This window comes from Arvicola amphibius, chromosome X (genome assembly GCF_903992535.2).
Source record: "Arvicola amphibius chromosome X, mArvAmp1.2, whole genome shotgun sequence".
NCBI classification, from domain to species: domain Eukaryota; kingdom Metazoa; phylum Chordata; class Mammalia; order Rodentia; family Cricetidae; genus Arvicola; species Arvicola amphibius.
Genome location: NC_052065.1, coordinates 92,183,874 through 92,210,517, shown reverse-complemented (window position 1 = coordinate 92,210,517; position 26,644 = coordinate 92,183,874). Strand labels below are relative to the sequence as shown.

The 26,644-nt window shown below is 41.9% G+C and overlaps 1 protein-coding gene across 1 annotated transcript in view; it reads left to right on the top strand.

Annotated features, from left to right (window-relative positions):
- The first annotated feature begins 573 nt into the window (after positions 1-573).
- Col4a6 (collagen type IV alpha 6 chain) overlaps positions 574-26,644 on the top strand; it is a 68,678-nt gene continuing 42,607 nt past the window's right edge. Inside the window, 11 exon segments of the mRNA XM_042054343.1 lie at positions 574-630; positions 1,824-1,958; positions 5,564-5,608; positions 12,130-12,246; positions 15,015-15,083; positions 17,054-17,089; positions 19,848-19,910; positions 21,157-21,192; positions 21,376-21,417; positions 22,392-22,484; positions 23,506-23,559. Of these exon segments, the coding sequence (XP_041910277.1) occupies positions 574-630; positions 1,824-1,958; positions 5,564-5,608; positions 12,130-12,246; positions 15,015-15,083; positions 17,054-17,089; positions 19,848-19,910; positions 21,157-21,192; positions 21,376-21,417; positions 22,392-22,484; positions 23,506-23,559 (747 nt within the window).

The following is a 26,644-nucleotide window of genomic DNA, read 5'->3' as shown; positions in this document are numbered from 1 at the left end:
GCTTGGCCTCCCCAAGTAGCCACGACACCCACAGCCATGGGCCAGGTGTTGTGCTCCACAGACCTCCTCAGGCAGCCTTTCCACTTGAAGCTCTTAACTCCCTGGTCCACACTGTACTATCAGGGTACTGTTACGTTCATCTTGAAACCTAGGTCCAGTTCCCCACTCCTAAACTCATCCTTAACAAATGTTAGCATAATGTCTTTAAAGCATTGCGGGTTTTTCCTCTCTTTAGTAGTACTCCTGCTCACGCATATATGCGCACGTGCGCAAGTTTCAATGACAAACACGAGAATGATTCTAAACAAAATCCCAATGACACATAAGAGTTTAAAAAGTGAATAATCATGGGGCCGTGGTGGTGCACGCCTTTAATCCCAGCACTTGGGAGGCAGAGCTAGGTGGATCTCTATGCGTTTAAGACCAGCCTGATCTACAGAGTGAGTTCCAGAACAGACTCCAAAGCTACACAGAGAAACCCTGACTTGAACAAAACAAAGAAACTGAAAAAGTGAATACTCAGTATCTACCCGTCACTCCCAGAGGTTTGTCAAACAGTTCCTGGCCTGCACCATGAGCATAGGAGAGTTTGAGGAGCAGATAGTGTTCCAGAAAGTTGCATCTCTTTGGGTAGAACATCTTTTACTCCTTGGCAAGAGTTCTAGGTCTTCACGGGCCTGATTGACACTGCAAATTATACCCCACAGGAACAGCACAGCTGGTGGGCGCTTGCTTTACCAGGACATAACTCTGGGCACAATTGTTCTGTGCTCAACCTTTTAAAATGCAAAGCTTGAAGGTGATGAGAAAGGGCATGTTTAATGGGCTTTTTCAGAGTTTTTGCAGATTTTTAGGAAATTATGGACAGTCACGAAAGGGGTGGGGAGAAAGGACTGGAAGCATTTATGAAAATAGGCTTTCTACCAGATGCAAAATTCTCAGATAGGTAATGCACATTGCTAATGGTTTTTACTTTTCAGCCAAAATAAAATAAGTCCCTACTGAGATTTGTTCTAAATGATAGTCCAGGCTGTCTGTTTTGCACCTACTGGGGTTAATTCTCAGTCTCAGTCTGCTTTAAAATGTCAGCCTGAACTCTCAGGCTTAATTGTTACAGACATTTTATAACCAAGGCATTCAAAATCTTCAGGCTGCTCACTCCTGCTACCGTAATTGATACTTAACAGATATGTTCAGGCTCCCTGTGCTTCACACATTGGGTGATTGCAAATAGGGGGAGGGGGCTGAAAGGGTGTAGGAAGAAAGAATGAGCAATGAGTTTGGGGGGGGGGGGTCCCTGTGAGTATCCGAGTATCCGTTGCCAGGTACAATGAAGGGATCCTGAGATGAGCTGAATTTTGAACATTGTTCATTTCTGGAATTACCCTCCTTTGGCCCCCTGGGCAGTATCCGTTAGACATGGCCATTTCTGAACTTCACTGCAGGCATGTAGTTGGCCATGATGCTCTCCAGTGTTCTGTTCTTTCACTATTTTGACATTCTGATGGATGGCCTGGCATTAACTGGGAAGAGGACAATATTATCCAGCCTGAATAACTAATCTCCTAAGAAGTACAAAGTTGAAGAATCTGGGTGCACATGAATCTTATTAAATGTGCTTATAAAATGTGTTCTATCCAAATAAGCTTAGCAGCCCCTAAAATAGCCTTTTCTGATCCATGTCTGGAACATTGGCATGCCTCACAGGTCTCTAAGCCAAAAGTGTTTAGTGAAGTGGTGCCTTACTTTGTGCCTGAGAAAATTGAAAATGTTGATGGTAAATCTTCTTTTGACTAATTTTCAGTCATTCTGTCCATCTTTAGGGACGCCCTGGACCAATTGGAACTCAAGGTCCAGCAGGTCCTCAAGGATTTGCTGGTCCCACTGGTTTATCAGGGTTGAAAGGAGAAAGAGGCTCGCCGGGCCCTCTGGGACCATATGGATCAAAAGGAGATAAGGTAAAATGCATTTTTGACGCAAGGGCTGTAAGTACAAAAGTCAAATGTTCTGTCTCAGTTCTCAGGGGAATATTGTTGTCCCTAAATATCCTGGTGTCAGGGCATATGCTTTAAGAAAAACTGAGCCAAAGTACAGCATGTATTTGTATGAAATGTCTCTGTGAAACATAGCACCATATGTAATGACTATATTGAAATAAAATAAAACTATGAAGAAGAAAAAAAGGAAAGGAAGGAAGGAGATGAAGAAGAAAGAAAGGAGGAAAGGAAGAAAGGAGGGAAGGAAAAAGGAAGAGAAGAAAGGAAGGAAGGAAGGAAGGAAGGAAGGAAGGAAGGAAAAAAGAAAGAATGAAAGTTGACCTGAGTATAGTGGAGGACATCTGTGATCCCAGCACTCAAGAGGCAGAAGCAGGCCCAGGCCAGTGACCTCTGTGAGAGCAGGCCCGAGACAAGGTTGCGAGCAGACCTGAGACAGGGTTGCAAGCAGGCCCAAGACAGTGACCACCACCAGAGCACGCCAGAGCAAACAACCTCTGCTGGACCATGCCACCAGGCCCGAGCCAGCAACATCCACCAGAGTGAACCCCGAGGGAACAGGCCTGAACCAGTGACCTCTGCTGGACCAGTCCCCGGGCCTGGGACATCCACAGACCAGACCCAAGACAGCAAACTCCATTATTCCAAGATACTTTATGTTATTTAAAGTTCTTGTCATACAGTTCTTCCACTTGTTTGGAACATTAGCGCTCAGCAACCTCTGGGAATGCCAAGTGACCTCCAGGGTAACTTTAAATCTTTGAAGAAAGAAATTGAAGAAGACACCAGAAAATGGAAAGATCTCCCATAGAAAAATGGCAATCTTACCAAAAGCAATCTACAGATTCAATGCAATGCCCAGCAAACTCCCAGCAAATTTCTTCACAGACCTCAAAAGAACAATATTCAACTTCATATGGAAAAACAAAAAAAATCCAGGATAGCCAAAACAATCCTGTACAATAAAGGAACTTCTGGAAGCATCACAATCCCTGACTTCAAACTCTACTACAGAGCTACAGTACTGAAAACAGCCTGGTACTGGCATAAGAACAGACAGGAGGACCAATGGAATCCAATCAAAGACCTGGATACCAATCACCTACAAACACCTGATTTTTGACAAAGAAGCATATATATATATATATATATATATATATATATATATATATGGAGAAAAAGAATATTCAACAAAGGATGCTGGCATATTTGGATATCAACATGTAAAAGAATGAAAATAAATCGATATTTGTCGCCATGCACAAAACTCAAGCCCAAATGGATCAAAGACCTCAACATAAAACCAACCATAGTGAACCTCATAGAAAAGAAAGTAGGAAGTACACTTGAACACATTGATTCAGGAGATGACTTCCTAAATATAACCCCAGTAGCACAGACATTGAGAGAAATGATAAATAAATGGGACTTTATGCAACTGAGAAGTTTCTGTAAAGCAAAGGACACAGTCAACAAGACAAAATGACAACTTACAGAATGGAAAAACATCTTTACCAACCCCACATTGGACAGAGAACTGATATCCAAAATATACAAAGAACTCAAGAAATTGTTCAAAGAACAAATAATCCAGTAAAAAAAAATGGGGTATAGACCTAAACAGAGAACTCTCAACAGATGAACCTAAAATGGCCATCAAAGAAATGCAAACCAAAACAACTCTGAGATACCATCTTACACCTGTTAGAATGGCCGAGATCAAAAACACTGATGACATCTCATGCTGGAGAGGATGTGTGGTAAAGGAAACACTTATTCATTGCTGGTGGAGTGCAAACTGGTACAGCCACTTTGGAAATCAATGTGGTGATTTCTCAAAAAAATTAAGAAAGAAACTACCTCAAGACCCAGCAATACCACTTTTGGACATATATCCAAAGGATGCTCAATCATACCACAATGTCATGTGCTCAACTATGTTCATAGCAGCATTGTTTGTCATAGCCAGAACCTGGAAACACTCTAAATGTCCCTCAACTGAAGAATGGATAAGGAAAACGTGGTACATTTACACAATGAAGAAAAAATTTACACAGCAGAAAAAAAATAATGACATCTTGAAATTTTCAGGCAAATGGATTGATCTAGAAAACATCATATTAAGTGAGGTAACCCAGACACAGAAAGACAATTATCACATGTACTCACTCATAAGTAATTTTTAAGCATAAAGCAAAGAAAACCAGCCTACAAACCACAATCCCAGAGAACTTAGACAACAATGAGGACCCTAAGAGAGACTTACATAGATCTAATCTACATGGGTAGTAGAAAAAGACAAGATCTCCTGAGTAAATTGGGAGCATGGGGACCTTGGGAGAGGCTTGAAGGGGAGGGGAGAGGCAGGGAGGAGAGCAGAGAAAAATGTAGAGCTCAACAAAAAACAGTAAAAAAAGAAAAAAATCTATCTGACAATAAGACAGAAGATTGTCACAAGATCAGAGGAACAGTCTTACCTACCAGCTACAAAAAAAAAAAAGTCCGTCTCAAAGGAAAAGAAAGAAAGAGAAATATAATGGAGTGAGTAATAGTGGTGGAGAAAACCATTTCTGGAGACTGTATCAAGTCAACATATTTGTTGCTTGCAAAGTTGGTGCACTCATCAAGTTATGTGGGCTTGAGCTGTGCTCAGGTAGAGAGAGTAATCAGCTGCTCAGTAGAGATCAAACATCAATGGATGAGACTATCAAGCAAGAACTCAGAAGACTTAAAAGCATTCTGGGCCACAAATATAAGGGAATGCACTACAAAAAACACATATGGTAATAACATGGTGACTGGCTTATTGAATTTAGAGACTCCATTTAGACCCTCTGTTATTTTCATCAACTCCTATTAATTTCTCATTGTGGGAAAGGGATTGCCAAAATAACTTTAAGGGTAGCTGAAGCTCTAACATTTATCTGGACACAAGAGGTTGATGGCAGTTTCCTACTCATGGATGGCATGGATGGAAACCCATGAATCACATATATTCACATCTTAAGGAAGGGATTATTTGCACAGCATGTAATGCCACACAGTTGTACTTAACAGAGTGAGCCAAGAGTCTGCAGATGACAGGCTTTATCATCAAGACGGTGTGGTGCCCTGGTTTCTGAATGAACATGTGATTTGTTTGTTTGCTTAAGTCAGTGGCCTGGCCTGCACTAAAACTGTCATTCATGGATAAGCAAGAATTACACGTGTCCTCTGATAAGAAGGGTTGTCTAACCTAGAACGCTTATCTGAAGGAGCAGAATGGGAAGAAATTGTTTGTTAGATTAGTCAAAACCCTCTGTTTATAACCCAGATGTAAAGGTTACTTGTAATATTGAGCATTAGTTTTTGGTTTCTACTATCCTGCTTAACACAAGAACTGGTCTCAGAACATAAGCGTGCTCAGGACCTTAGATCAATCCCTTCAACCTGGGGTCTATGGCAACACAGCATGAGGAAGGAGATGTAAAACATCAACAACTTAACTCATCGAATCCCATCAGCAAACATATTGAACCCAACAGACATCGATTGGATTGTCTCACACATTTCTCTTCTCCTTTCTTCAGGGTCCCATGGGAATTCCTGGCTTTGTTGGCATCAATGGGATTCCGGTGAGTTTGTGCATTAAAGCAACTTTTTTAAAAAATGTATTATTTTACATCTCAGTCACTGTTTCCCTTCCCTCCTCTCACCCTCCTCTGTTCTCATCTCCCCCCCCCAATCTGCTCCTCTTCTGTTTCTGTTTAGGAAAGGGCAGGTCTCCCATGAGTATCAACAAAACATGGCATATCAAGATGCAGTAAGACTAAGCATCTCGCCATGTGTTAAGCTTGGGCAAGGCAATTCAGTATGAGGTGTAGGGTACCCAAAGCCAGCAAAGAGTCAGAGACAGCCCCTGTTTCTACTGTTAGGAGTCTCACAAGAGGACCAAACTACACAACTGTAGCATATGTGCAGAGTCAGTACCATGCTCCCTGATTGTGGGTTCGGTCTCTGTGAGCCCCTGTGAGCCCAGGTTAGTTGATCCTACGATTTTTCTTGTGGAGTCCTTGACCCCTCTGGCTCCTCCAACCCTTCCTCCCCTCTTTTGCAGGATTCCCAGAGTTTGGCCTAATGTTAGCCTGTGGGTCTCTGTTTCCATCAGTTGCTGAATGAAGCCTCTCTGGTGACCATTAGACTAGGCACCAATCTATGTGTATAGCAGAATAACATTAGACATCATTAAATTGCCATCTTTTTCCTACACTCATATTTGGTTCTATATTAGGTCTCTGTGTCATGCAGCCTGTGAGTCCTGGTGCACTGGGCAGTGTCAGACATGGGCTCACTCTCCTTGCACGGGTTTTAGGCTAGACTGGTCATTGGTTGACCACTCCCTCAATCCCTAGGCCATCCTTACCTCAGCACATTCCTTAGGCTTGACAGGCTGTAGGTCGAAGGTTATGTGGCTGGGTTGGTTTTCCAATCCCATCACTGGAAGACTTGCCTGGTTACAGATGACCAGTTCAGGCAACCTATCCACCGCTATTGCTAGAAGTCTTAGCTGGGAGTTTTCCTTGTGCCGGGTTTCTATCTGACCCTGAAATGCCCCCATTTCCAGTAGTCTCTTTCAGTACTTCCCCCTTCTTCCCCCAACCTGATCATTAATGTTCCCACCCGCACTCACCCACAGTCCACTCACACAATCCCCTGAAGCAACAACATTAATATCACCTTCTAGGTTCTGCCTCCTGGCTCAAGTACTTTTTCCTTAGACACATTGTGTCCTGTGCGAGCATACTCAGAGCCATGCACTGCGGTAAGTGTGGTGAGGTGTGAAAGGCAGGAGTCCCACACATTTAGCCTTCAACTCAATGGTTCTGGCAGCTATTGATCAGATGATTTAAGAAGAGTAGGTGGCAAATCATCCATACAAATATGGCTATGCCTTAACTTAAGTAAGCAAATAAATACAAGGAAGGTGCTGAAGGGAGCTTCAACTAGATGTAGAGGGGTTGCCTTTGAGTCTGCAGAGGTATTTAAGAACATGTATGTACTCATTACAGGAAAGAAATAAGGTGCAAAAAATTGATAAAAAAAAAAATCCTTAGTGATAATGTGGTCATTTTATTTCAGTAATTGGTTCTCATCAGGCTTACTTCCTTTCAAGGGGAATTTACCTTTAGGTTTTTGTTATTGCTGTTTGTTTACTTTTTCAGACATAAGTGGTGGATTTGAAGCTTGTAAACAGTCCCTTTCCCCATCCCATCCAGTCCAACCTCTTAGATTTCCCATTTGTATCCTGTATTCACACTTAACGCACTGATTCTGATTCCGTGGCGCCAGTCCACCAGCCTCCGAAATATAACGCTTGGCCCTCACTGCTATCACTTTCTGCTTTTATCCATAGCACCTTGTCTTCTACCTTTAAAACATAACCTTGGCCATGTTTGTCTGAAAGGCTTTTCAGGCTTGTTGAAGAGACCAGAAAGGGTATGGCCACTTGGACTACACAATAAAGAAAAGAAAAGCTTGCCCTTATCCTTATCCTAACAACCCCTGAGATGTTCTTCGAACCTTATCAAAGCACTATTGGGGAAATGTTAGACTACCCATTGTCTTATGTTATGTTATACAACCAAAGGTGTTTGAGATCTCTTTGTTTCAATCTCTAGGTAATAATGGCTTGAGTATCTTCTATGTGCTCATACACTCCTCTGAGGATATACAGGAAGGATATGGTTTTGCCTTCATAGATACTGTCATCTGGTCTATTTTTCTCTCAAGTCTAGTAGACATTTGTAGATCTGGAGACTGCAAGACTCAGTTTATTTGTATTTCTGACTTAAATTGCGGCACCCATCAGATATCTGCATTTTTTTCAACTTCAGTGTCTAGAAAATGTCCAGAAATAGTTCAATTGAAAAATTAAGTGAACTGGGATAGCCATTGTTTTTTGACATCCACCTACATTTTCTGATAGCTGTGTACCTATGGCTGAAGAGAGCAGAATCCCTGCCCAGAGTGCATCTTCCAGGCTCAGGAGATGAATATAGCTGCCAAACCAGAGGGTAGTGTTGCACAGGGGATTGAAACTTGCAATGTTACTATTCTTCCCCCTCCCCCCACTTTCTCTCTTGTGAGCTAGAACTGAGAACAAGTGAATAGGATCTTGTGCTGCCTAGGCTATCTCTAAATGTATGCTGGAACTGGTCCCCAAGTCCAGCTGGCCACTTATACCCCCACCTTATGATCAGTGCAGGTATTGATCACTCCTTTTTGTGGTTTCATCGCTTAGGAGAAAGAGTTACAGCTCTCCAGAATCCTCCAAATGAGCTGGCTGCTCCCAAAAGATACACCCACTTCCTTGCCTTTTCCTTGACTAAGCGTTGCCTGTGTTTCCTTTAGACTTTTGATTTTTCTAGTTTCTGACTTCCCCTCTCCCAACTGTCCAGGAAGTAGCTGTGGAGAGCCTTTTGTTCAGTACTTACCTCTTCCTTCCCTCTAGAAGATCTCAGGAGTCCTTGACGTGTGACTTACTACTCTAGTTCCACGATGAATACATTCCCCTGGTGTTGATTGTTTTGTGTGATAGTTTCATCTAACTCCTTAAAAGTACAGGTAATGTTTTCTGTTCCACCCTGAGGCCCAAGAGCCCCAGTAAGCCTAACAAAATTAAAGAACTAACTCCTACTTCTAGTATCGGTAAAAGCTGGAGTTCTCAGACTGCTGGAGCTACCTCAGACAGAAAAACACAGACCCCACAGGCTTTGTGTCACTAATCAATCTGTTCATCTTTTAGCAACACATATTAAACCATTCAACAGAAGCCAACAGCTTCTCTGACACCTCTTACTAACCCGGATCACTGCACAGATCTCGTCCCCTCCAGACAATAGCTGACCATCAACATGTCACTGGATCTCCAAATTCCATGTTTTGCTATTATGTAGACAATTTCAACATGGTAACCCAATTCATTGGACCAAAGGGCCCAACAGCCAATGGAGAGCAACCAGAGCTTGCCTGCCTACTAGGATATTCAACAGCAGCACAAAACACACTGGGAATGGTCCAACTCGGGGCTTCGAGATATCCGGGCTGTGAGTGAGGGCTGTTGGCACTGCCATGGATGCATATTTACAAAATATATGCAAAACATTTATTAAAATGAGTTGAGAGAAGAAGTCTTCAAGATGTACTTTGAAATGAGGTTTTGCTTTTCCCAGGGTGTCAATCACAAACTTTTCCCTGTTAAAGAAGCACACTAGATGTATAGCCTGAAAGTGAACACATAACAATCATCACACAGGAACTTCTCCCTTTGGACATGGGTCTAGGGAGCACAACTTTTCTGGATCTGGAGCACAGCAGATCCGTTTCCTTGTGGATATATAAAGCCATGAGATCCCCTCAAAGAGCTATGCCCTTAGAATCTGGCACACATCAGCAAAATCATCATAGCCAAGGAGGGCACAGTGCCAGAAATTCTGTGGTCCTGATAATTACGAGGCGGTAGAACTCTGCCTTATAGCTTATCCTATACAACTTTCCTGGATCAAGACTTATTAACCATTTACCCCTTTGTTACTTCGTAAACCTAATATCAATTGATGTTAAGCATAGCACAATGGTGTTTTTAATGTTGACAACCCCCTACAAGTTACATATTATTTGTCACCAGTTTCCCAATGGAGGAATTGAATGCTCCGGCTGGAAAGTAATGCTGGATTAGACTATAAGTCTGACTGCTCAAAACTTTCACTGTATCAACAGAGGGAAAAAGAGGCAATAAGTCTGAGTTGGTGGTGGTCAGAGGTTAATTCCAGAGAATTTCATTAAGGTGAAGGAGTAAGCAAGTCCCCAACCAGTGAGAGGTGTTAGGAGTTTAGATGAGAAAACCAGAGAGCCATAGCATGTGGATACCAAAAGATAAGAGTCTAGATAAAAGTTTTAGCAGCCCAGGAGTAAGGAAGATCTTTGGTACTGATCTAGACTATTACTTTAACTTATTCCTGCTACATAGCTGAAAGATAACCCTTAGGAAATCCGGTACCCCACCCGCAGAGCTCGGCTAAATAGAGTTGACTAGAGTATATTTAGAGGATATGGCAGGATTAGTGGAAACAACAGTGCATTATAGAACAAATGACTCCAAGCCATTAATACAAAAACATTACAGAGCTATTATAGAGCTGTTGTTCAACAGGTCATAAGACTGTAGGGAAATTTGGCTATTTCAAAAAAACAACCACAACTCTAACTTTCTGTATGGAAGTTCTACATGGGAACTGAAGCTGGGTCTTGGTTAACAGAACAAAGTAAGTTCACACAGCATATCCTCTATGGAAAGCTGCTCAGCCACAATTTAGCAAGTCTTATAAAGTCTCTCTTATACTTTCAGTTTGTCTCAATCATGTGTCAGATAATTGCTTCAGTTAAGGCTCTGTCTCTTCTCCTCTTCTTCATATGCACCACCGGGGCAGTGGTTTAGCTGGGGAGTTAGTATTTTCATATAGCCCATTTGATTTCAATAAGTTTCAGCATTGGAGTACATAATGTCCTAATCTAGTAAAAAAAAAAGGTAGCATTTGATATTTGGGGCATGGTGCAAGCAGATGAGCTTAATAGATTATCTGGACAGGTCAATGAAAGGTAGGTTCTTACTTTGCCTTGAACATACTTTGAATAGGAAAATGTGTATTTAATAATTTGAGGGAAATGTGTCATGTGTTCCACCTGAACCTTTCAAATTACCAGTAGTCCCTCATTATCCATGGAAATAACTCATGAATTCTAAATTGCACATTGTTCTGAGTGGTATAATGAACTCTAATGCCAGCCCACTCCATCCTACCTGTGATGTAAATAATCCCCTTGTCTAGCATATCCATGAATATTTATGCTGTATTCTCTAGCAGCCTATTAGTCACTAAGTAGCTATCTTTATCAGATCAATGTTTACAGAAGTATCACAGTATTGTGCTCAAATGCTCTATATTTTACTACTTAATGATGGTCCTAAAGTAGATTAGTGATGCTGGCAATTCAGGTATGACAAACAGAAGAAGAATACTTATTTTCAGTGAACATGTAAAGAGCAAAGAGCAAAGAAAAGACTCGTGTACTAAGGTTACTACAATCTAACACAAGACAAAATCTACCCATCAAGTTGTGAAGCAGAATAAGGACATTGTGCTAGTTTTAAGTTCTAACCTCAACCTGCAAAAGTTATGTCAACAAAAGCACAGGCCTGGGGCTCTTCGCCGGGAATGACACTAACCATCCCAGCTGACAGTAAGGAGTAAGGACTCAACCCAAGTCTGCTGAATGCTTCCCCTGCAAAGTTGAAACCATCACTTTAGGAATCTGTTTACCCTCTACAAGTCTAATAGCAATATAAAATGAGATGGAATTCTGTGGCACATTTTCTCTACAAGAATATGGTTAATCACCCTTTCTCTGGTATAGTAGCCTGCCTTATTTGTTTGGGATGTAGTCTAAAATGCCCAATGGTTGCCTGAAAACATATGAAAAGGCATGGGATTATAAAGTTTGCTGCTATCTAGGTTTTCAGGCAGCTACTGGGAACTGTACTTTTGTTGGTACGGGGGATAGGCTATGCCACGCAGGTTTCCTAGCTGTATGTAGACTTTTGTCTCCTAGCTGTATGTAGATTTTTGGAGGCTTAGGCTGGAAAGAGAACCAGAAAAAGAAAAGGCACCGTTGTCTTAATTTTCCCTTGTTCTTCTTCCCCAGAAAGTTATCCCAGGATCTGTGTGGTCTGAGAAATCTGAAACCTTGGGATCATTCTCTATTGATAGCAGTTTAGCTGCTGGACAGCTAAATCCCATTTTAGTACTTCTCTTTACTCAATGAAGGTGAAGTTACGGTGCCTTAACTTCGTATCTGTCCGCGCTTGAGCCCTTTAGTTGCAGCTTGGATCTTATTAAAGTGCCAGTTGTCTTTTTGAGTGGGATAACTTGAGCTGCGATTGGCAACATCCATCTGTGTATAAAGGGAAAGTGTGATGAAGCTAAGGAAACTAAGGAGCCAGAATTTAGCGGTGCCCTTGGTTGTTCTCATTGTGGAGCCTTTTGAACTAGCTGACAGTCCTGTGCCTGACTTGATCCCTTCTTTTCTTTTGGAACAGGGTCACCCTGGACAACCAGGTCCCAGAGGTCCACCTGGACTAGATGGCTGTAATGGAACTCAAGGAACTGATGGATTTCCAGGCCCTGATGGCTACCCTGGGATTTTAGGACCACCCGTATGTTACCAGATCCTTGTACCGTAATGCAAATGCACTTCCAAAAGTCTTCCTTTTTGTTTCCTTGGAAACTTCATTAAATCTCTACAGATAGTCACTGTGCCACCTTGTCCAATGCAAGAGTTTCCACTGGTGGCACCACAACAGCAAAATTCGAAATAAATGCCAGTTGCGGGATGCCCATGTTACATGGCTTTAGGTTACTTTTTAATGATACTTTTGGAATTGTCAAGATTATTAAAAACAAACAAATAATAGCTATAGTACCTTTCAAATTAAAACATGTACTTGGGCTATTTGGCATGTTCCAATATTAGGTAGCACTGAAATATGCTTGGAAGCCCTTGTGATCATGAGCATATTAACAAAAACCTAGAGGCATGGCAAGCTTGGTCTATACCAAGTAAATCTTTACCAGGCTGATTTTGCTTCTTAGGAAGTATTTGAATTAGTATTGATAACTTTAGATGTCACAACTAGGGCACAGGATAGCACACACGCTGCAACATCAACAGATCAATTTGTCCATTGTCAGTGATGCTGATGTTAAGGAACGCTGTATTTCCTTTGTTTTCCACCCCACATCATTATTCTGGGTTCTAAGCTTAATAGTCTATTTGTTGGTCTCATGTCTCCAGTTTTGTTTAATTTCATTCATTCCGAGAGAGCTAAGATATTCAGGTATCATGCCCTTTACAGATATCATGCAAACAGTAGATACCATGCCTTTACAAGAAGTTAATTTAGGAGTGGATGGAAAAAAGAAAAAGAACACATCTCAAACTCACTATTACCCTAAATTGGAAAACCTAAATTTCTAAGAGTTGTGATATGAGACTTTCTCTAAGCTAGAAATCAGGTCACCAATTAGACAGATCTCCTAGTTCCAGGTGTTGCCTTCCGTGACCAAGTTGTGAGGTGTGACAATATTTGTGAAAAGGCAACACAGAAAGACTGGCAAAGTACAAGCTCCAAACTTGCATAAGGACCCCTACACCAAACCAACATACAGCAGGAGGGAACAGGGAAAGCTGTATGAGTCATAAAGGCCCATGAAAACTGTCATGGCAACAGAAAGGGGGGTAGAATAGATAATGCAAGTCTGGGAAAGCAGGACTTCCACACCAAGAAATGGAATCAATATTTTGAGGTAACAGACATCCTCTGAATGACAGAACTCCAGAGTGGAAACCTAACTCCTGCCTAAAATATCGCCTTAAGCTTAAACAGAAGTTTGGGTATGTATTTATTAAGTTGAACCTCACCTCCTGCCAAACATCCATTCACTAGGCATCTTTAAAGCTTCTTGGGAAAGAATAGGAACCACAAGAATAAGGGAAAGCAGACAATGTTAAGAAATTAATTTGTATTACTAGGCCCTCGATGTTTCAATACACCAGTGGTCCCTGAACTTTAGGAACTCATCATCAATCAACAATTTAATCTCCAAAATGTTCCCCCAATACTAATCCTTGGTGTAGGAGGTTCTTCTGTCTATTTGTTGCTTTCATTGGTTAATAAAGTAACTGCTTTGGGCCTATAGCAGAGCTGTAGGGGAACAGAGCTAGGTGGGGAAAACTAAATGGAATTCTGGGAGGAAGAAGGCAGAGTCAGAGAGAAGAAGCCACGGAGCCACAGGAGACAGATGTTGGGAATTTTACCCGGTAAGCCACAGTCACATGGCAATATACAGATTAATAGAAACATGTCAAATTAATATAAGAGTTAGCCAATAAGAAGTTAGAGCTAGGGGGGCTGGAGAGATGGCTCAGTGGTTAAAAGCACTGACTGTTCTTCCAGAGGTCCTGAGTTCAATTCCCAACAACTACATGGTGGCTCACTACCATGAGATCTGGTACCCTCCTCTGGGGTGCAGGTATGCAGATAGGAAGAACACTGTCCATAATAAATAAATAAATCTTTAAAAAAAAAGAAGTTAGAGCTAATGGGCCAAGCAGTGTTTTAATAAATACAATTTCTGTGTGGTTATTTCAGGGCTAAGCTAGCCGGGCGGCTGGGATGAACAAGTGGGCCCTCCTCCTCCAAATTCTGACTCCCCCTTAGATGTAAAATCATTCATTTATTTCCCCAAGGGGGACATAATGGTAGCAGATATGAGGCAGCATTTGCTACTAAAACAGGGGGAAAATCTGGCTGAAAGACTGGAACCAGGTACACTGGACTGTTTTCCATGATAATAATGAGGCACACCAGCCTCTCCAAAGGTTCAAAGCTGAGTTTTTGTGGTAGAAACTCAGGATGAAATGGGTTTCATGATTATCTTTTAGACCAACGACCTACATACTGGCCCAAAAAAGCACCTTTGTTGACCTTTGACCTAGACCAAGACCCTGTCAGTAATGTAGAACCTGTAAGGGGAAGAGCTTTCTTTAAAGCAGTGTTCTAACTAGATCTAAAGTCTGCTACTTTCTAACCCTCATCCCTTCACAGAGCCTGGACATAGAGATAGAAGAAAAGCAGACAACCTCGAGATGAGCTCTGCATAAGCTGGGCTTTGTTCCTTAACACGGCCATTTTTTCCCAGCCCAATAAACATACCTTCAGGCTATCATTGCCCAATCCTCTATATAATCAGTTCATATTGCTATCAACTCTCTCTCTCTCTCTCTCTCTCTCTCTCTCTCTCTCTCTCTCTCTCTCTCTCTCTCTCTCTCTGTGTGTGTGTGTGTGTGTGTGTGTGTGTGTGTGTGTGTGTGTACGCAGAGTAGAAACAGAAATTTCTCACACGTTTTTCACATCTTACCCAGGGGCTTCCTGGTCTCAAAGGTTCAAAAGGAGAACCTGCTGCTTTTCAAGACAGCGTCATAGGAATGAAGGTAAGAGCTCCTAATGCCGGCAGCTGTTGGTGGGAAGTGAGGTCCCCCGGGGCTGAACCCCACCTTAAACCAATTCATTTTCAGAGCTAGCACCTGTGTCCCTTCTTTTTTTTTTTTTTTTTTTTTTTTTTTTTTTTTTTTTTTTTTTTTTTTTTTGGTTTTTCGAGACAGGGTTTCCCTGTAGTTTCTAGAGCCTGTCCTGGAACTAGCTCTTGTAGACCAGGCTGGCCTTGAACTCAGAGATCCGCCTGCCTCTGCCTCCCGAGTGCTGGGATTAAAGGCGTGAGCCACCACCGCCCGGCCTGTGTCCCTTCTTAAGGAGCAGTTCTGGCTGCTTTAAGAGGGCTCCCAAGCTTTCTCGCGGTGGGATCGTTAGCAGAAACGTTTGCAACTAAGAGATTTGCCTTCCAGAATCTGCACCAAGAATAAGAGACAGATTGACGAACAGTTGTGCATAGTTATCATTTTCTTTGACAAGCCAAAACCTTTTCATTTTCTACTTTTTTTTAAATTAATTTTTATTGAGCTCTAAAATTTTTTCTGCTCCCGTCCCTGCCTATCCCCTTCCCCTTCAACCCTCCCCCAAGGTCCCCATGCTCCCAATTTACTCAGGATATCTTGTCCTTTTCTAGAGGCAGACACTTCCCTGTTTCCTCTAAAGTTCTTCATGTCTATGCACCATGGTTTGGATCCAGATCATTACACAGTTTAGTGTGGCTACCACCCCAGCATCCTGTGGCTATAACCCCAGCATCTTGGCCCCACTCTTCTCTAGATCCCTGAAAGTCTAGCAAAACTTGCCCGCTCTCTCTGTAATTGATCAGAATTTGATCTCTTGTCAGGAATCTTCTTCTGTTGAAGCTTACTCTCTCTATGCACTAACTGGGGGTTTTGTGATGTCTCAATAAATCCTGGTTCCAAATGATTCCTCCCCAGACTGGGAGAAGAACCCATCACTGCCCAGGTAGCAAATAGGAATTTATGTGCCCACAATTGGAGGGGAGAACACACCAAGGTTACTGAGATAATTGATACCACTCTTCTGTCTTCCATCTGGGTACAGGGCTAGAACCATTGGAATCTGACTGTAAACGCAATGATGGGAATGGAACAGCTGGAAAACTAGAGAAGAAGCAGGAAGATTTGGGTTCTTGATTGTGGGTGCCTTAGCAGAAGACAGAACATTAAAGCTGGCAAGGGCCTCGTGGTTCTTGCACTCATGTCGCTCATTTTACAAGTTGCAAATCTAAGGCTATGTGACTTACTCGGAGCCAGATGGCCAGACCTCTGAAGAACTAAACCTCAGGCAGTATTCTTTCCATGCTACCGGGAGTTTAGAGGTTTTCACTATAAGCCAAGTGGGGCAAGACTAGCAGGTGTCAAAATACAGCCATTGTCTTAGTAAACATTGATTAAATGGTTTTGGCAGAAATCAAAGAAACCTTGGATCCAGTGGAACACAGCAATTTCCACAAGATGGTTATATTACAGATTCATACAGTGGCTTAAGATGCTGCAAAGTAATTAAAACGTAATCAGAGTCTGTATGCTCTGTTGATTTTCCCTTGAAATGTCTGATTTGCATTGTATACATATAGGCACAGATTCTCTGGGGATGGAAGCACATGGGAAGGTAGCTTTGCTTTCCTCCAAAAAGAGCAGAAAATCACCAGCCTGCAGAAGTCGTTTCTAATTGATAAGTTCCTAGCAAATGTGGAAATTAATTAATCTAGGTAAAATAGGAAATCTTGTTCCGCCAAGGCTGTCATATTTGTTTTCTAGAGTCCAGAATGTTCACAGGGAAACAGCAAATGGTTAGATGCAACCAAGTCATGCATTTTAAAACAGCAGACCTTGACAGGGGCCCAAGTTGCAGCAATGTGTTTCTATGCCCATGAATCTTAGGTTGGTTATCTGCAACCCAGTGGACTTGATTGATTGATGTCTTCTGTTTGTTCTTTGTTACTCAGGGGGTTCCTGGGCTGCCTGGACTGGATGGAATTGCTGTAAGTCATGCTCCTTGTGCTGACCCCTTGGTACTTTGTCAACTCCTAAATGGTTTCCTTTCCCTCTTCTTGGTGGTATCAAAAGGTCTCTGGAGACTTACTCAAGGAAAATCCATAGTGTTGAGATAGAACAAGTTATACTACCTGCATTTTCCAGATAGAATATCCTGAGAAGATGACCTGGCCACCTTAGTTTTAAGACAGGATCTGATGCACCCCTTCCTTATTGGCAGGGGATATGTTCTCCAAGGCCCCTAGTGGATGCCTGAAACCATAGATAATTCTAAGCCTATATAGACCATACTTTTCCTATGTACATAGGCCTATGATAGAGTTAAATTAGAAGTTAAGCACAGTAAGATATCAGGAACAATTGCTAATAAACAATAGCACACTATAGTAAGACAAGGAATAAAAGTTGTCAGTGTGATCCCCCACCAGCAACAACCTGAATTCCTTCTCAAAGGAACTTAGTGTACTGCAAATAGCATTTCTCTTCTTGTGAAGATGTGAAACAGCACGAAGCCTATGTGATGAAGTGAGGTGAACAATGCAGGCTATGAGACATAGCATTGGGTGACTATCGAAAGGTGGCTTGAGCATAAGCACTTTCCCACGTTTCCTGTTTACTGGGATAGATGGGGAAGCTGGAAAGGAAAACAATGGATGAGGAAGCCCACTCTATTCTCTTGATGTATTAGGAAGGCGCCGTGCCTTGCATTCAGCCACCATCTACTAAGTGTTCCTCTGTGTGTTCAGTGTTCCATACACACTTCTTTCAAAGGTATTGCATATAGAAATTTATTTTAGGGCATTGATGAAAAGTCCACAAGTTGCACTCCTAAGAAATTTCTGTTTCCTTGAGATTCCACCTTGCTACTGCTTCCTTTTGAGGAAGCCTAAGAACCATCCCTGATTTCTTGCATGTGTTCTTTCTTTTCTTCTTTTGTCTTATTAGTTTTCAGTACATCTGGAGTACCCACTATGAGCCATGTGCTCTGAGTGTTCCCGCAGGCAATCTAGACACTGTCCCTCCCACAAAGGATGTAAAAATTTGTAAGGGTAGAATGTGTCAGAAGAATTCCAGAAGTCCTTAAGGAAGAACTATGTATCTAAAATTCTGGTAGGAGATATGTATCTATGAAATAAAATGTAGTTTCTGAGAAGTATGAAGTTTAGACTTGCTAGCAGTGGATATTTATAAAAAATATGAAGTATGTAAGCCCCCCCACACACAATAAAAAAACAAAGATAACTAAGGATCAAGGTACAGAGGGGCCCCAGAGCTAAACAAAATTGCCCTTAAAGGTGCGTTCATTAAATTCATATAATAATAACCACTCTGTTTGCTTCACAGTTTCTCTTAGGGATTCATCCCCCTCCCCACAGACATACAGTGTTTACCTGTCAATACAGACATTGATGCCAAAAAAGGACTTAGCTTTGAGGACAGGATGTTTGGTAGCTAAACAGCAGGTTGGTGATTAATAAGGTTGTTACTGGTTGTCAATCCAGAATTCCATTAAAGTCACAGAACATGAGCATCACCCCATCCCTGTCCCACCCTAAAGATGGACACCATTGTAATTATTCTGTGTAGCTGAGTAGATCGTGGCATCTTCATTTCTAGGTAATCTTCTAATTCCTCTTTCTCTTCCGGTTGTCCATACCTTGACCTCTCTTAGGTTGTCCATCCTTTTCTTGGGCATGTCCCACCTGCATCCTGCTACCACTCTGAAACGGAGCCTTCCATTTCCCCTCAGCACCTTTCTCCTCATTTCAATCTGGCTTTCAGTGGTGACACTCACTTCTACACATTTTCTCATTTTCCGTGTGACTTTATTCTCCATTTGACTCGTGGAATATTTAGAAGTGTTTTTTCATTACCAAGTATTTGGTTACTTTCCAGCTACCTTTCTATTATCTTGTGTTTAATCCTGGGAAATTTGCTGAAGTTGGGTTTATGACCAAAACTTGCAGGCAACATATATCCAGCAGTTGGTGACTATAATGACTTAAGCAATATTTACTACGTCTATGTAGTTGATGGCGTTTTGATAGTTTGGTAACCTGACTGTTTCTGTAAGTTCTATGAATTACTGAGAGAAATATCAAAAATTTTAGTGATAACATGTTTTTTGTATAGTTTGTTTTGCCTGTATTTTTTTTATCAGGTTTTACTTTGTGTATATTGAAACTCTCTTGTTATGTATAGATATAAACAATACTATGATGTCTTCTGGGATTGACCCATTTTTTCACTATGAAATGCCCCATCTTTATATCTAGTTAATAATCTTAACCTTGAAGTCTGTTTTATCTGATACTAAATAACATTTTTTCCTTTTAAAAAACTTTAATAGTAACAATTCAAATACAGAGCTAAGTATAATTAATTTTACAATAATTCTTGTTGTGATTATTCTTCAGCATAGATCAGTTTTTACTAATCCTAGAGAGTCATATATAGGGAATAATATCATATATAGACATTTGGGTCTAACTCCTATTACCACAGTGCTTTTGAGAGTCATCCATATTGTTCCATATGTAAATAAATTTGCTGCTTTTCTCTCTTGGATGTCACACTTCATTTATCAATCCCCATATCAGTGACTACTTGGAACAGTTCCAGCATTTTCTATTATGAATAAAAATACTGTAGCAACTCTCATACAGTTCTTGTGGACATATATGTTGTTTTGTTTTGTGAAAAGCTACCGTACCTTTTGACCTTGATAAAATCTTCTGTCTCCAGGGTCCATCAGGATACCCAGGATCTCCTGGAGATGCAGGACCCATAGGACCACCAGGCTTACAAGTAAGACCAACTTAAGACTAGTGTGTGTTTGCAGTATTCCCTTTCTTCACCGGGCCATGGATTAAATACAGGCCTAAGTAATTTAGGCTCTCTTACAGAAGATTATGCTGAAACATGTTCATTCTCTTTATTCCTCCCTCCCTTTTCTCTCTTTTCGACACAGGCCCTCACTATATAACCCTGGCTAGCCTGGAACTCACTTTGTAGACCAGGCTGGCTTTGCAATCATAGATATCCACCTGCTTCTGCCTTCTGAGTGCTGGGATTAAAGGCCTATCACCACTCCAGTCTTGAAACATACTCCTGCTAAGAGTTATTTGTTGTCCTTGCTGACCAGGTTTTTGTTTTGCTTTCCCTGACCATCCGTGCTGTGCCCCCAGAGCTTGCTAGTATAACTCACCCTGAGGTATAGCCAAGAGAAGACAGACACTTGACACATCTGCTGGTGCTGTCTGCTCTCTAATTATGCCATGCATTGTTAATTAATCAAACCAACCTCTATCATCACCAGTCGAAGAATACTTCAAAATCTTCTCAGCCTTGCACCTTGGACAGCTGTACCTACCTGGGTTTTTTTTTTTTTTTTGACACTGGAACTAAGTATCACTGATAAAGAAAGGCTATAGCTAGGCATCTTTGCTTCCAGGAAGGCCTTATCCCCAGGTCATTCTCAACAATGCCTAAATCCTGCTACTTCCTACTTCCTACTTATGGCTGAACTTCACCAAGTCCCACTGAAACATTCCAAGCATGTTATGAGGAATAACATGCTCTTTTTACTGCCTTCACATGAATGGGACTAGCAGGTCAGTTTGGGAGATTTCAAGGAAGAATAAAAGAAACAATGACGGGTACTGGAGAAATGGATCAGCGGTTAAGAGCACATACCACTCTGACAGAGGACCCAAGTTTGGTTCCTAGCATGAATACTGGGTAACTCAGAACAACCAGGAGCTCCATGAGATGCAATCACCATCTTCTAGCCTCAGCGGGCAGGCACTGCCCTTGTGAGTACAAACCCACACTCAGGCACACGCGTATACACAGAATTAAAAATAAAAAATCTTTTTAAAAGAAATCATGAGAGCCAGAGCTAGAAGTCCACTATTGCAAAGCTAATTTGCATTAAGCTGGGAGCCAGCATATCCCTGCTATTGCCCAGCGTGGCCGTGGTTCTGTTTTGTTTTATTGGGGTTTTTTGTCTGTAATGAAGAAATGCTCACTCTTTTATTACTTGTTAATCTAGGGTCCCCCAGGCCCTGCTGGACTTCCTGGTCCAGATGTAAGTATGCTTTGGGAGTATTTATGTCCAGCCTACCACTAAGTTCTCTCATTTTTTTCCTACAAAGATACTGGCCGAAATCTGTTTTCTAGTTAAAAAATAAAAATAACACATTCCAATTTAAGTTGGTAAAGCTTGTTAGTAATTGATTTTCTTTTTCTTTCCTGCACCCCTGTGCCCCAGGGAAATATGGGGTTAGGTTTCCAAGGAGAAAAAGGAGTCAAGGTAAATAGATTCTCTAAATACAGTCTGCATCCCACACGCTCCAAGAAATGTCTCTAGGTTACACATCTATGTATGCTTGTGTAAATGGGTTTGTTTTCCACCTTAGAAAATGGCCATTTCCCACCTCATATGGTTCCTATATGCGATCCATTGAGAGCTACATGTACACATGCCACACACATGGACTTTTGGAGTGAGTCTTTTCTTTCAAAAAATTTCACCCTGATTCCTATGTATAAGTCTACTTATACTGTCTACAAGTATACCCTCTTAAGATGTATTCTTTCCTTTCCTTCCACCTAGGTATTTATCTGCATTTTGCATATTCTATTGCCTGCATGCATGAATGCACACATGCACACAAACACTCATACACATATTTCCTAGCTCTTCTGTGTCACTTAATGTCTCCTTCACTATTCCCTTTTCTTCCCTGCCTTCCCACCTTTGAACCAATCAGACATGTCCAACATTTTGACATTGTGGCACAATTTCTGTAAGAGAAAAATTACAGAAAAGAATCTCATAATGTTTCTTTAAAAGTTGACAAGTTTGTGTTGGGCCACACCCATAGCTACCTTTGGCTGCATGAGGCCATATGCAGCCTATGGACTACAGGTTGCACAAGGCCAATAGAGTCTTATCACTGTGGGCAAGAGGTAGCTGTTCCTCTTGCCCAAATCCCTTGTGGCTGTCTTCTCACTACCCTTTTGTATATGAGCATGCAACTGGGAATTTTGTTTTCTCTCACTCGTTTGCTTTTTCCTTCTACAGTGATAGCACAAAACTTACTCTTGGGCTTAGAATTCTTATCCCTTATCAGTGAAACTTTGGTTTTCTCCTTGGCAAGGGTAAAGAGAACAAAATAATGGACAAATTTTTTGTAGATCATAACCAGAAGACTAGCTTACCTTTTGCAAAAAAAAAAATGGTCTGTATAATTTCCTTTGTTCAATATCTCTTTGATTTTACAGGGGGACGTCGGCCTCCCTGGCCCTGCAGGACCACCTCCATCTACTGGGGAACTAGAATTCATGGGTTTCCCCAAAGGGAAGAAAGGCTCCAAGGTAGCAAACCTTTATTATAGGAAAAATTACCTGACCCTTTCCTGTTAATACTAGAATTCAAGTCTAATAATTGGACTAACCTGAGCCTAGGTTACATTTCATAATCTGCCCGTTTCCACCAGGCTACGCTGTGTGCATGCTGGTGCTTCAACAGTTCCATTCTGTTCAGCTGCACTGATAGCTTGCAGGAGCCTGCATTCCCTTTCTTCCCGAGGTTCCTTTGAATTTTGCCATTCTGTTTCCATGAGGAAGGAGCCCAGATGGAAACGTTCAGAGTCTCCTCCCTTAATATTGCCTTCGTGGACAACTCCATTCCTGCTAGCTCAGTGGTTCTCAAGCTTCCTAATGCTGTGACCTTTAATACAGTTCAGGTTGTGCTGACCCCCAGCCAGAAAATTACTTCATTGCTACTGTATGGCTGTAATTTTGCTACTGTTGTGAATCATGACAAATCTGATACGAAACCCCTGTGCAAGTGTTGTTTATGGCCCACAGATTGAGAACCGCTGCTCTAGCTTTGTCTAGGGGAAGTTCTTGATTTGGGACCAATCTAAGAGTGTGTAGAAGACTATCTGCACCTCCAATCCCTCCTAAATCATGAGGAGCTTTTTCACGGCCTTTGTAAGATAAATTTGCACTACAGGGAGAGAAACATTAGAAATGTTATGTGTCTCTTTCCAAACTTTGATTCTTAGCCTTTGCTTGATAACATTCTCTTCTTCATAGCCTACATGTTCGAAGCGGCTTCTTCCACAAGAAAGGAAACAGCTATCCATTCTCCTGTCCCGATTCACCTGAGTTTTTGAGATTACGTATCAGTCATTGACCTTCCATAGGCCAAGGGGCTTCCTAAGCTAAGACATCACGGCAAGCATATGGATCTATGCCACAATCCCATGCTGTAATTAATACTCATACTTACTGGTTCGCTACTGGGTAGCCCAAGTACTTCAAAGAAGCCTGTATCATTCATGTTCATTGTTTCTTGCTGCTACTCATTAGCCTTTGGTTAACTTTCCAGGGTGAACCAGGGCCTCAGGGGTTCCCAGGCATGAGTGGCCCTCCAGGGTTCCCGGTAAGTCTTCTCACTTGGTAAACATATATTCCTGGGTCTTATTGGATAAAATGCATCATGTGATTAACAGGAAGACCTCTACCCATGCTTATTGTTGTGAATGCTGTCATCTTTACTGAGGGCCTTGAAGGAAATATTCTTGTTTCTTGACCTCATGGAACTTTGAACATGACCCTCCATGCTCAAATTTCAGAGTTAAAAACAGACCTAGGCTTGCCTTCTGGGCCAAGAATTTCTTACTATTTCTGACTTTTGTTCTCCTGGCCCACAAAAGAGGGCAGTGATAGAGTATATCTGAAGATGAAATGAGATAAGACACATGAGAGAAAGCTTTGTACATAGCTGGAGCTTAGCAAGTGGTCAGTAAACAATATCTGTTCTGAGTAAACCCTATCTTTACTTCACTATCTGTCTTTCTGGCTTAGATTCTTTTTTTAATTTTTATATTTTGGTTTTTCGAGACAGGGTTTCTCTGCAGCTTTAGAGCCTGTCCTGGAGCTAGCTCTTGTAGACCAGGCTGGTCTCGAACTCAGAGATCCGCCTGCCTCTGCCTCCCGAGTGCTGGGATTAAAGGCGTGCGCCACCACCGCCCGGCTCTGGCTTAGATTCTTACGCTCAGCAAACACTCTTGGAAGGCTTCTGTGTGCCGGGTTTTCTACTGACCTCAGAGGCTATAAGAACACCTAAATAAGAGTTCCTCTCTGTCCTCGAGATTACGTTCTAATGGAAACGTGATAAAGAATGTAGAAAGCATGAATCAATAGCACATTCAAGAGCTGTGATGTGGCTCAGTGGTCACTGTTGGCTTAGCATGCCCAAAGCCCTGGCTTCTATTCCTAACGACACAAAGAGAACTGAGCTAACAAGAAGAAGTCCATACAATGGTGACATATAAAAGATGAAAGATAAATGTAGTGGTGGAGTATAGGTGGGGAACCACTCGGGAGAGAATGGTTAGCAAAAGCCTCTCTGAAGAAGTTCTGTGTAAGCTGAGGCCTGGATAAGATAAAGGAATAAGTCGTGTAAATATGAGAAAGAGTGCCTGGAGACTGAGGGAACCATAAGGTCCAACCCCTTGAGGCTGAGAAAGCTCAACACATGAGAGGCACAGCAGGTGAGTGGCCAAGGTCTGCACAGAAGCATATAACCCTAGTCCTACCAAGTAGGAGGCTGAGGCAGAAGGATCGTCGTGAGTTCTCAGCTAACATGGGCTACACAGCAAGACCCTATCTCAAAAATCAAAATAAAGCAGTTGAATGGAAAGGAAAGGACAAACTGAGAGACATAGGAGTCCGGTCAGAGCCAGCTTCAGAAGTCAATTGTGGCTATTATTTGAAGTGTCATAAGCAGCTCTTTGTGGGTGTGTGCATGTGTGTGTGCGTGCGTGTACATGTGCATGTGCATGGTATATACTTATGGTTGTGTATGTGTGAGTGGACCTTTGTATGTAAGTGCATATTCATGCACGTACACATGTGTGTGGGAGCCCAGAGATGACATTGGATGTTGTCCTAGAATGCTCTTCACAGTATTTGCTGAGACGGAAGTCTCTGGCGGAATCCAGGGCTGTGCCCGGGATACGCCCTCTGTCTTCTGAGTGCTGGGATAACAGGGTGTCACCATGCCTTCCCATCTCTTAAGTGAGTTCTGGGAACTTGCACTTTGCTCCTTGCAGCAGCATTGCAAGAATTTCGTCCCACCTCCCCATCCCTGGCTTGTATTATGGAGATCATACTGGCTGGGTGAGGGACAGATGGGAGGATAAGCACAAGTTGTTATGGCAGCCCAGGTAAATGATGGTGGTAATCGCTCAGGTCATGGTGATAGCAATGGAAAGGGAGAGAAGTGGAAAATATGAACATGCTGTATTTTTTATGATGGAACATTTCAAACACATACAAATAGAAAGACAATGGCATAATGGTCTTCCTGGGTACTCATTACCTTGCTTCCAGTTAGCAGCCCATGGTCCATCTGAAGCATATAATCAACATATTTCATCCTGAATGCTTCAGTACTTCTCAAAATAGGGATTCTGGGAACTTGCTAACCAGCTATTATTTAATGTCAGTTAAGAAGGCAGAAATCTATGATCGTAAAAACACACAGTTTTCGGGAGCCTTGTTTGTATAAGATCTGGAATGAGGGCACTGCATTACAGTTGGTTGTTTCTTCCATGACAAAATGTGGTTTGAAGAAGCTGACAAAATTTTCACGGATTGCTGTTAGAGACTGGGAGAAAGTGGCTAAATCCAGGACAGCCTGGGGAGCCAATGGCACAGATTGCTTCCTCAGGATTCCTGTTACCCGACAAAAACAAAGAGGCATAGAGAATCATTTGTTCTACTCCCTTGATTTTAATCAGCGGTGTTGAAGGTAGAGCCCCCTCACCTTAGACTCAACTCCAGCTTCTGGGGCTTGGACAAACAGCTGAATTGCTTTCTGTATGTGCAATGTGGCAGCAGCTGCTGCTAGTCTTCCTTCTGAGGCCCAAATTGCACTGTATTGAAGATTCTTTACAAAGCTTTCCTATGTGACGTCATAATCCGTAGCTCCATAGGGCTACGGAGCTCTTGAAATGAGACGAGCTGTACTGTAAGCAAATACACACTGAAATCTCAAAACACCAGTATGGAAAGAGTAATTTTAAACAGCTCGTGTTTCTGATGGATTTGGATAACTGTTAAAATCTCTTTCTCATTTTTAAGAAACAGCTACTAAGAAACTGCAGGTATCATACTGGCTCACATATTTCTATCAGATGGTGTTTTGCTAGGAGGTTTAGGAATAAGCATGGCACCTTTCTTTGTAGAGCATCTTGTTCAGACTTGTCACCTGGCATCATCCTTGTGAGGTGAGCAAGTGAATCCAGGTTTGTCCCTCTTGCCCAGAGTCACTTGAGAGCTGAGACTGCCCTTCATTGTTTCTGTTTTCTTGTTTCTTTCCTCCAAATGTGTTGTTTAATCATTTTCACCAATTATTTTTTCTTTTATTGAAAATAGTTTTTTTTTCTCACATAATGTATCCTGATTACAGTTTCCCTTCCCTCCACTCTTCCCAGTTTCACCCCCTCCATATACAGTCC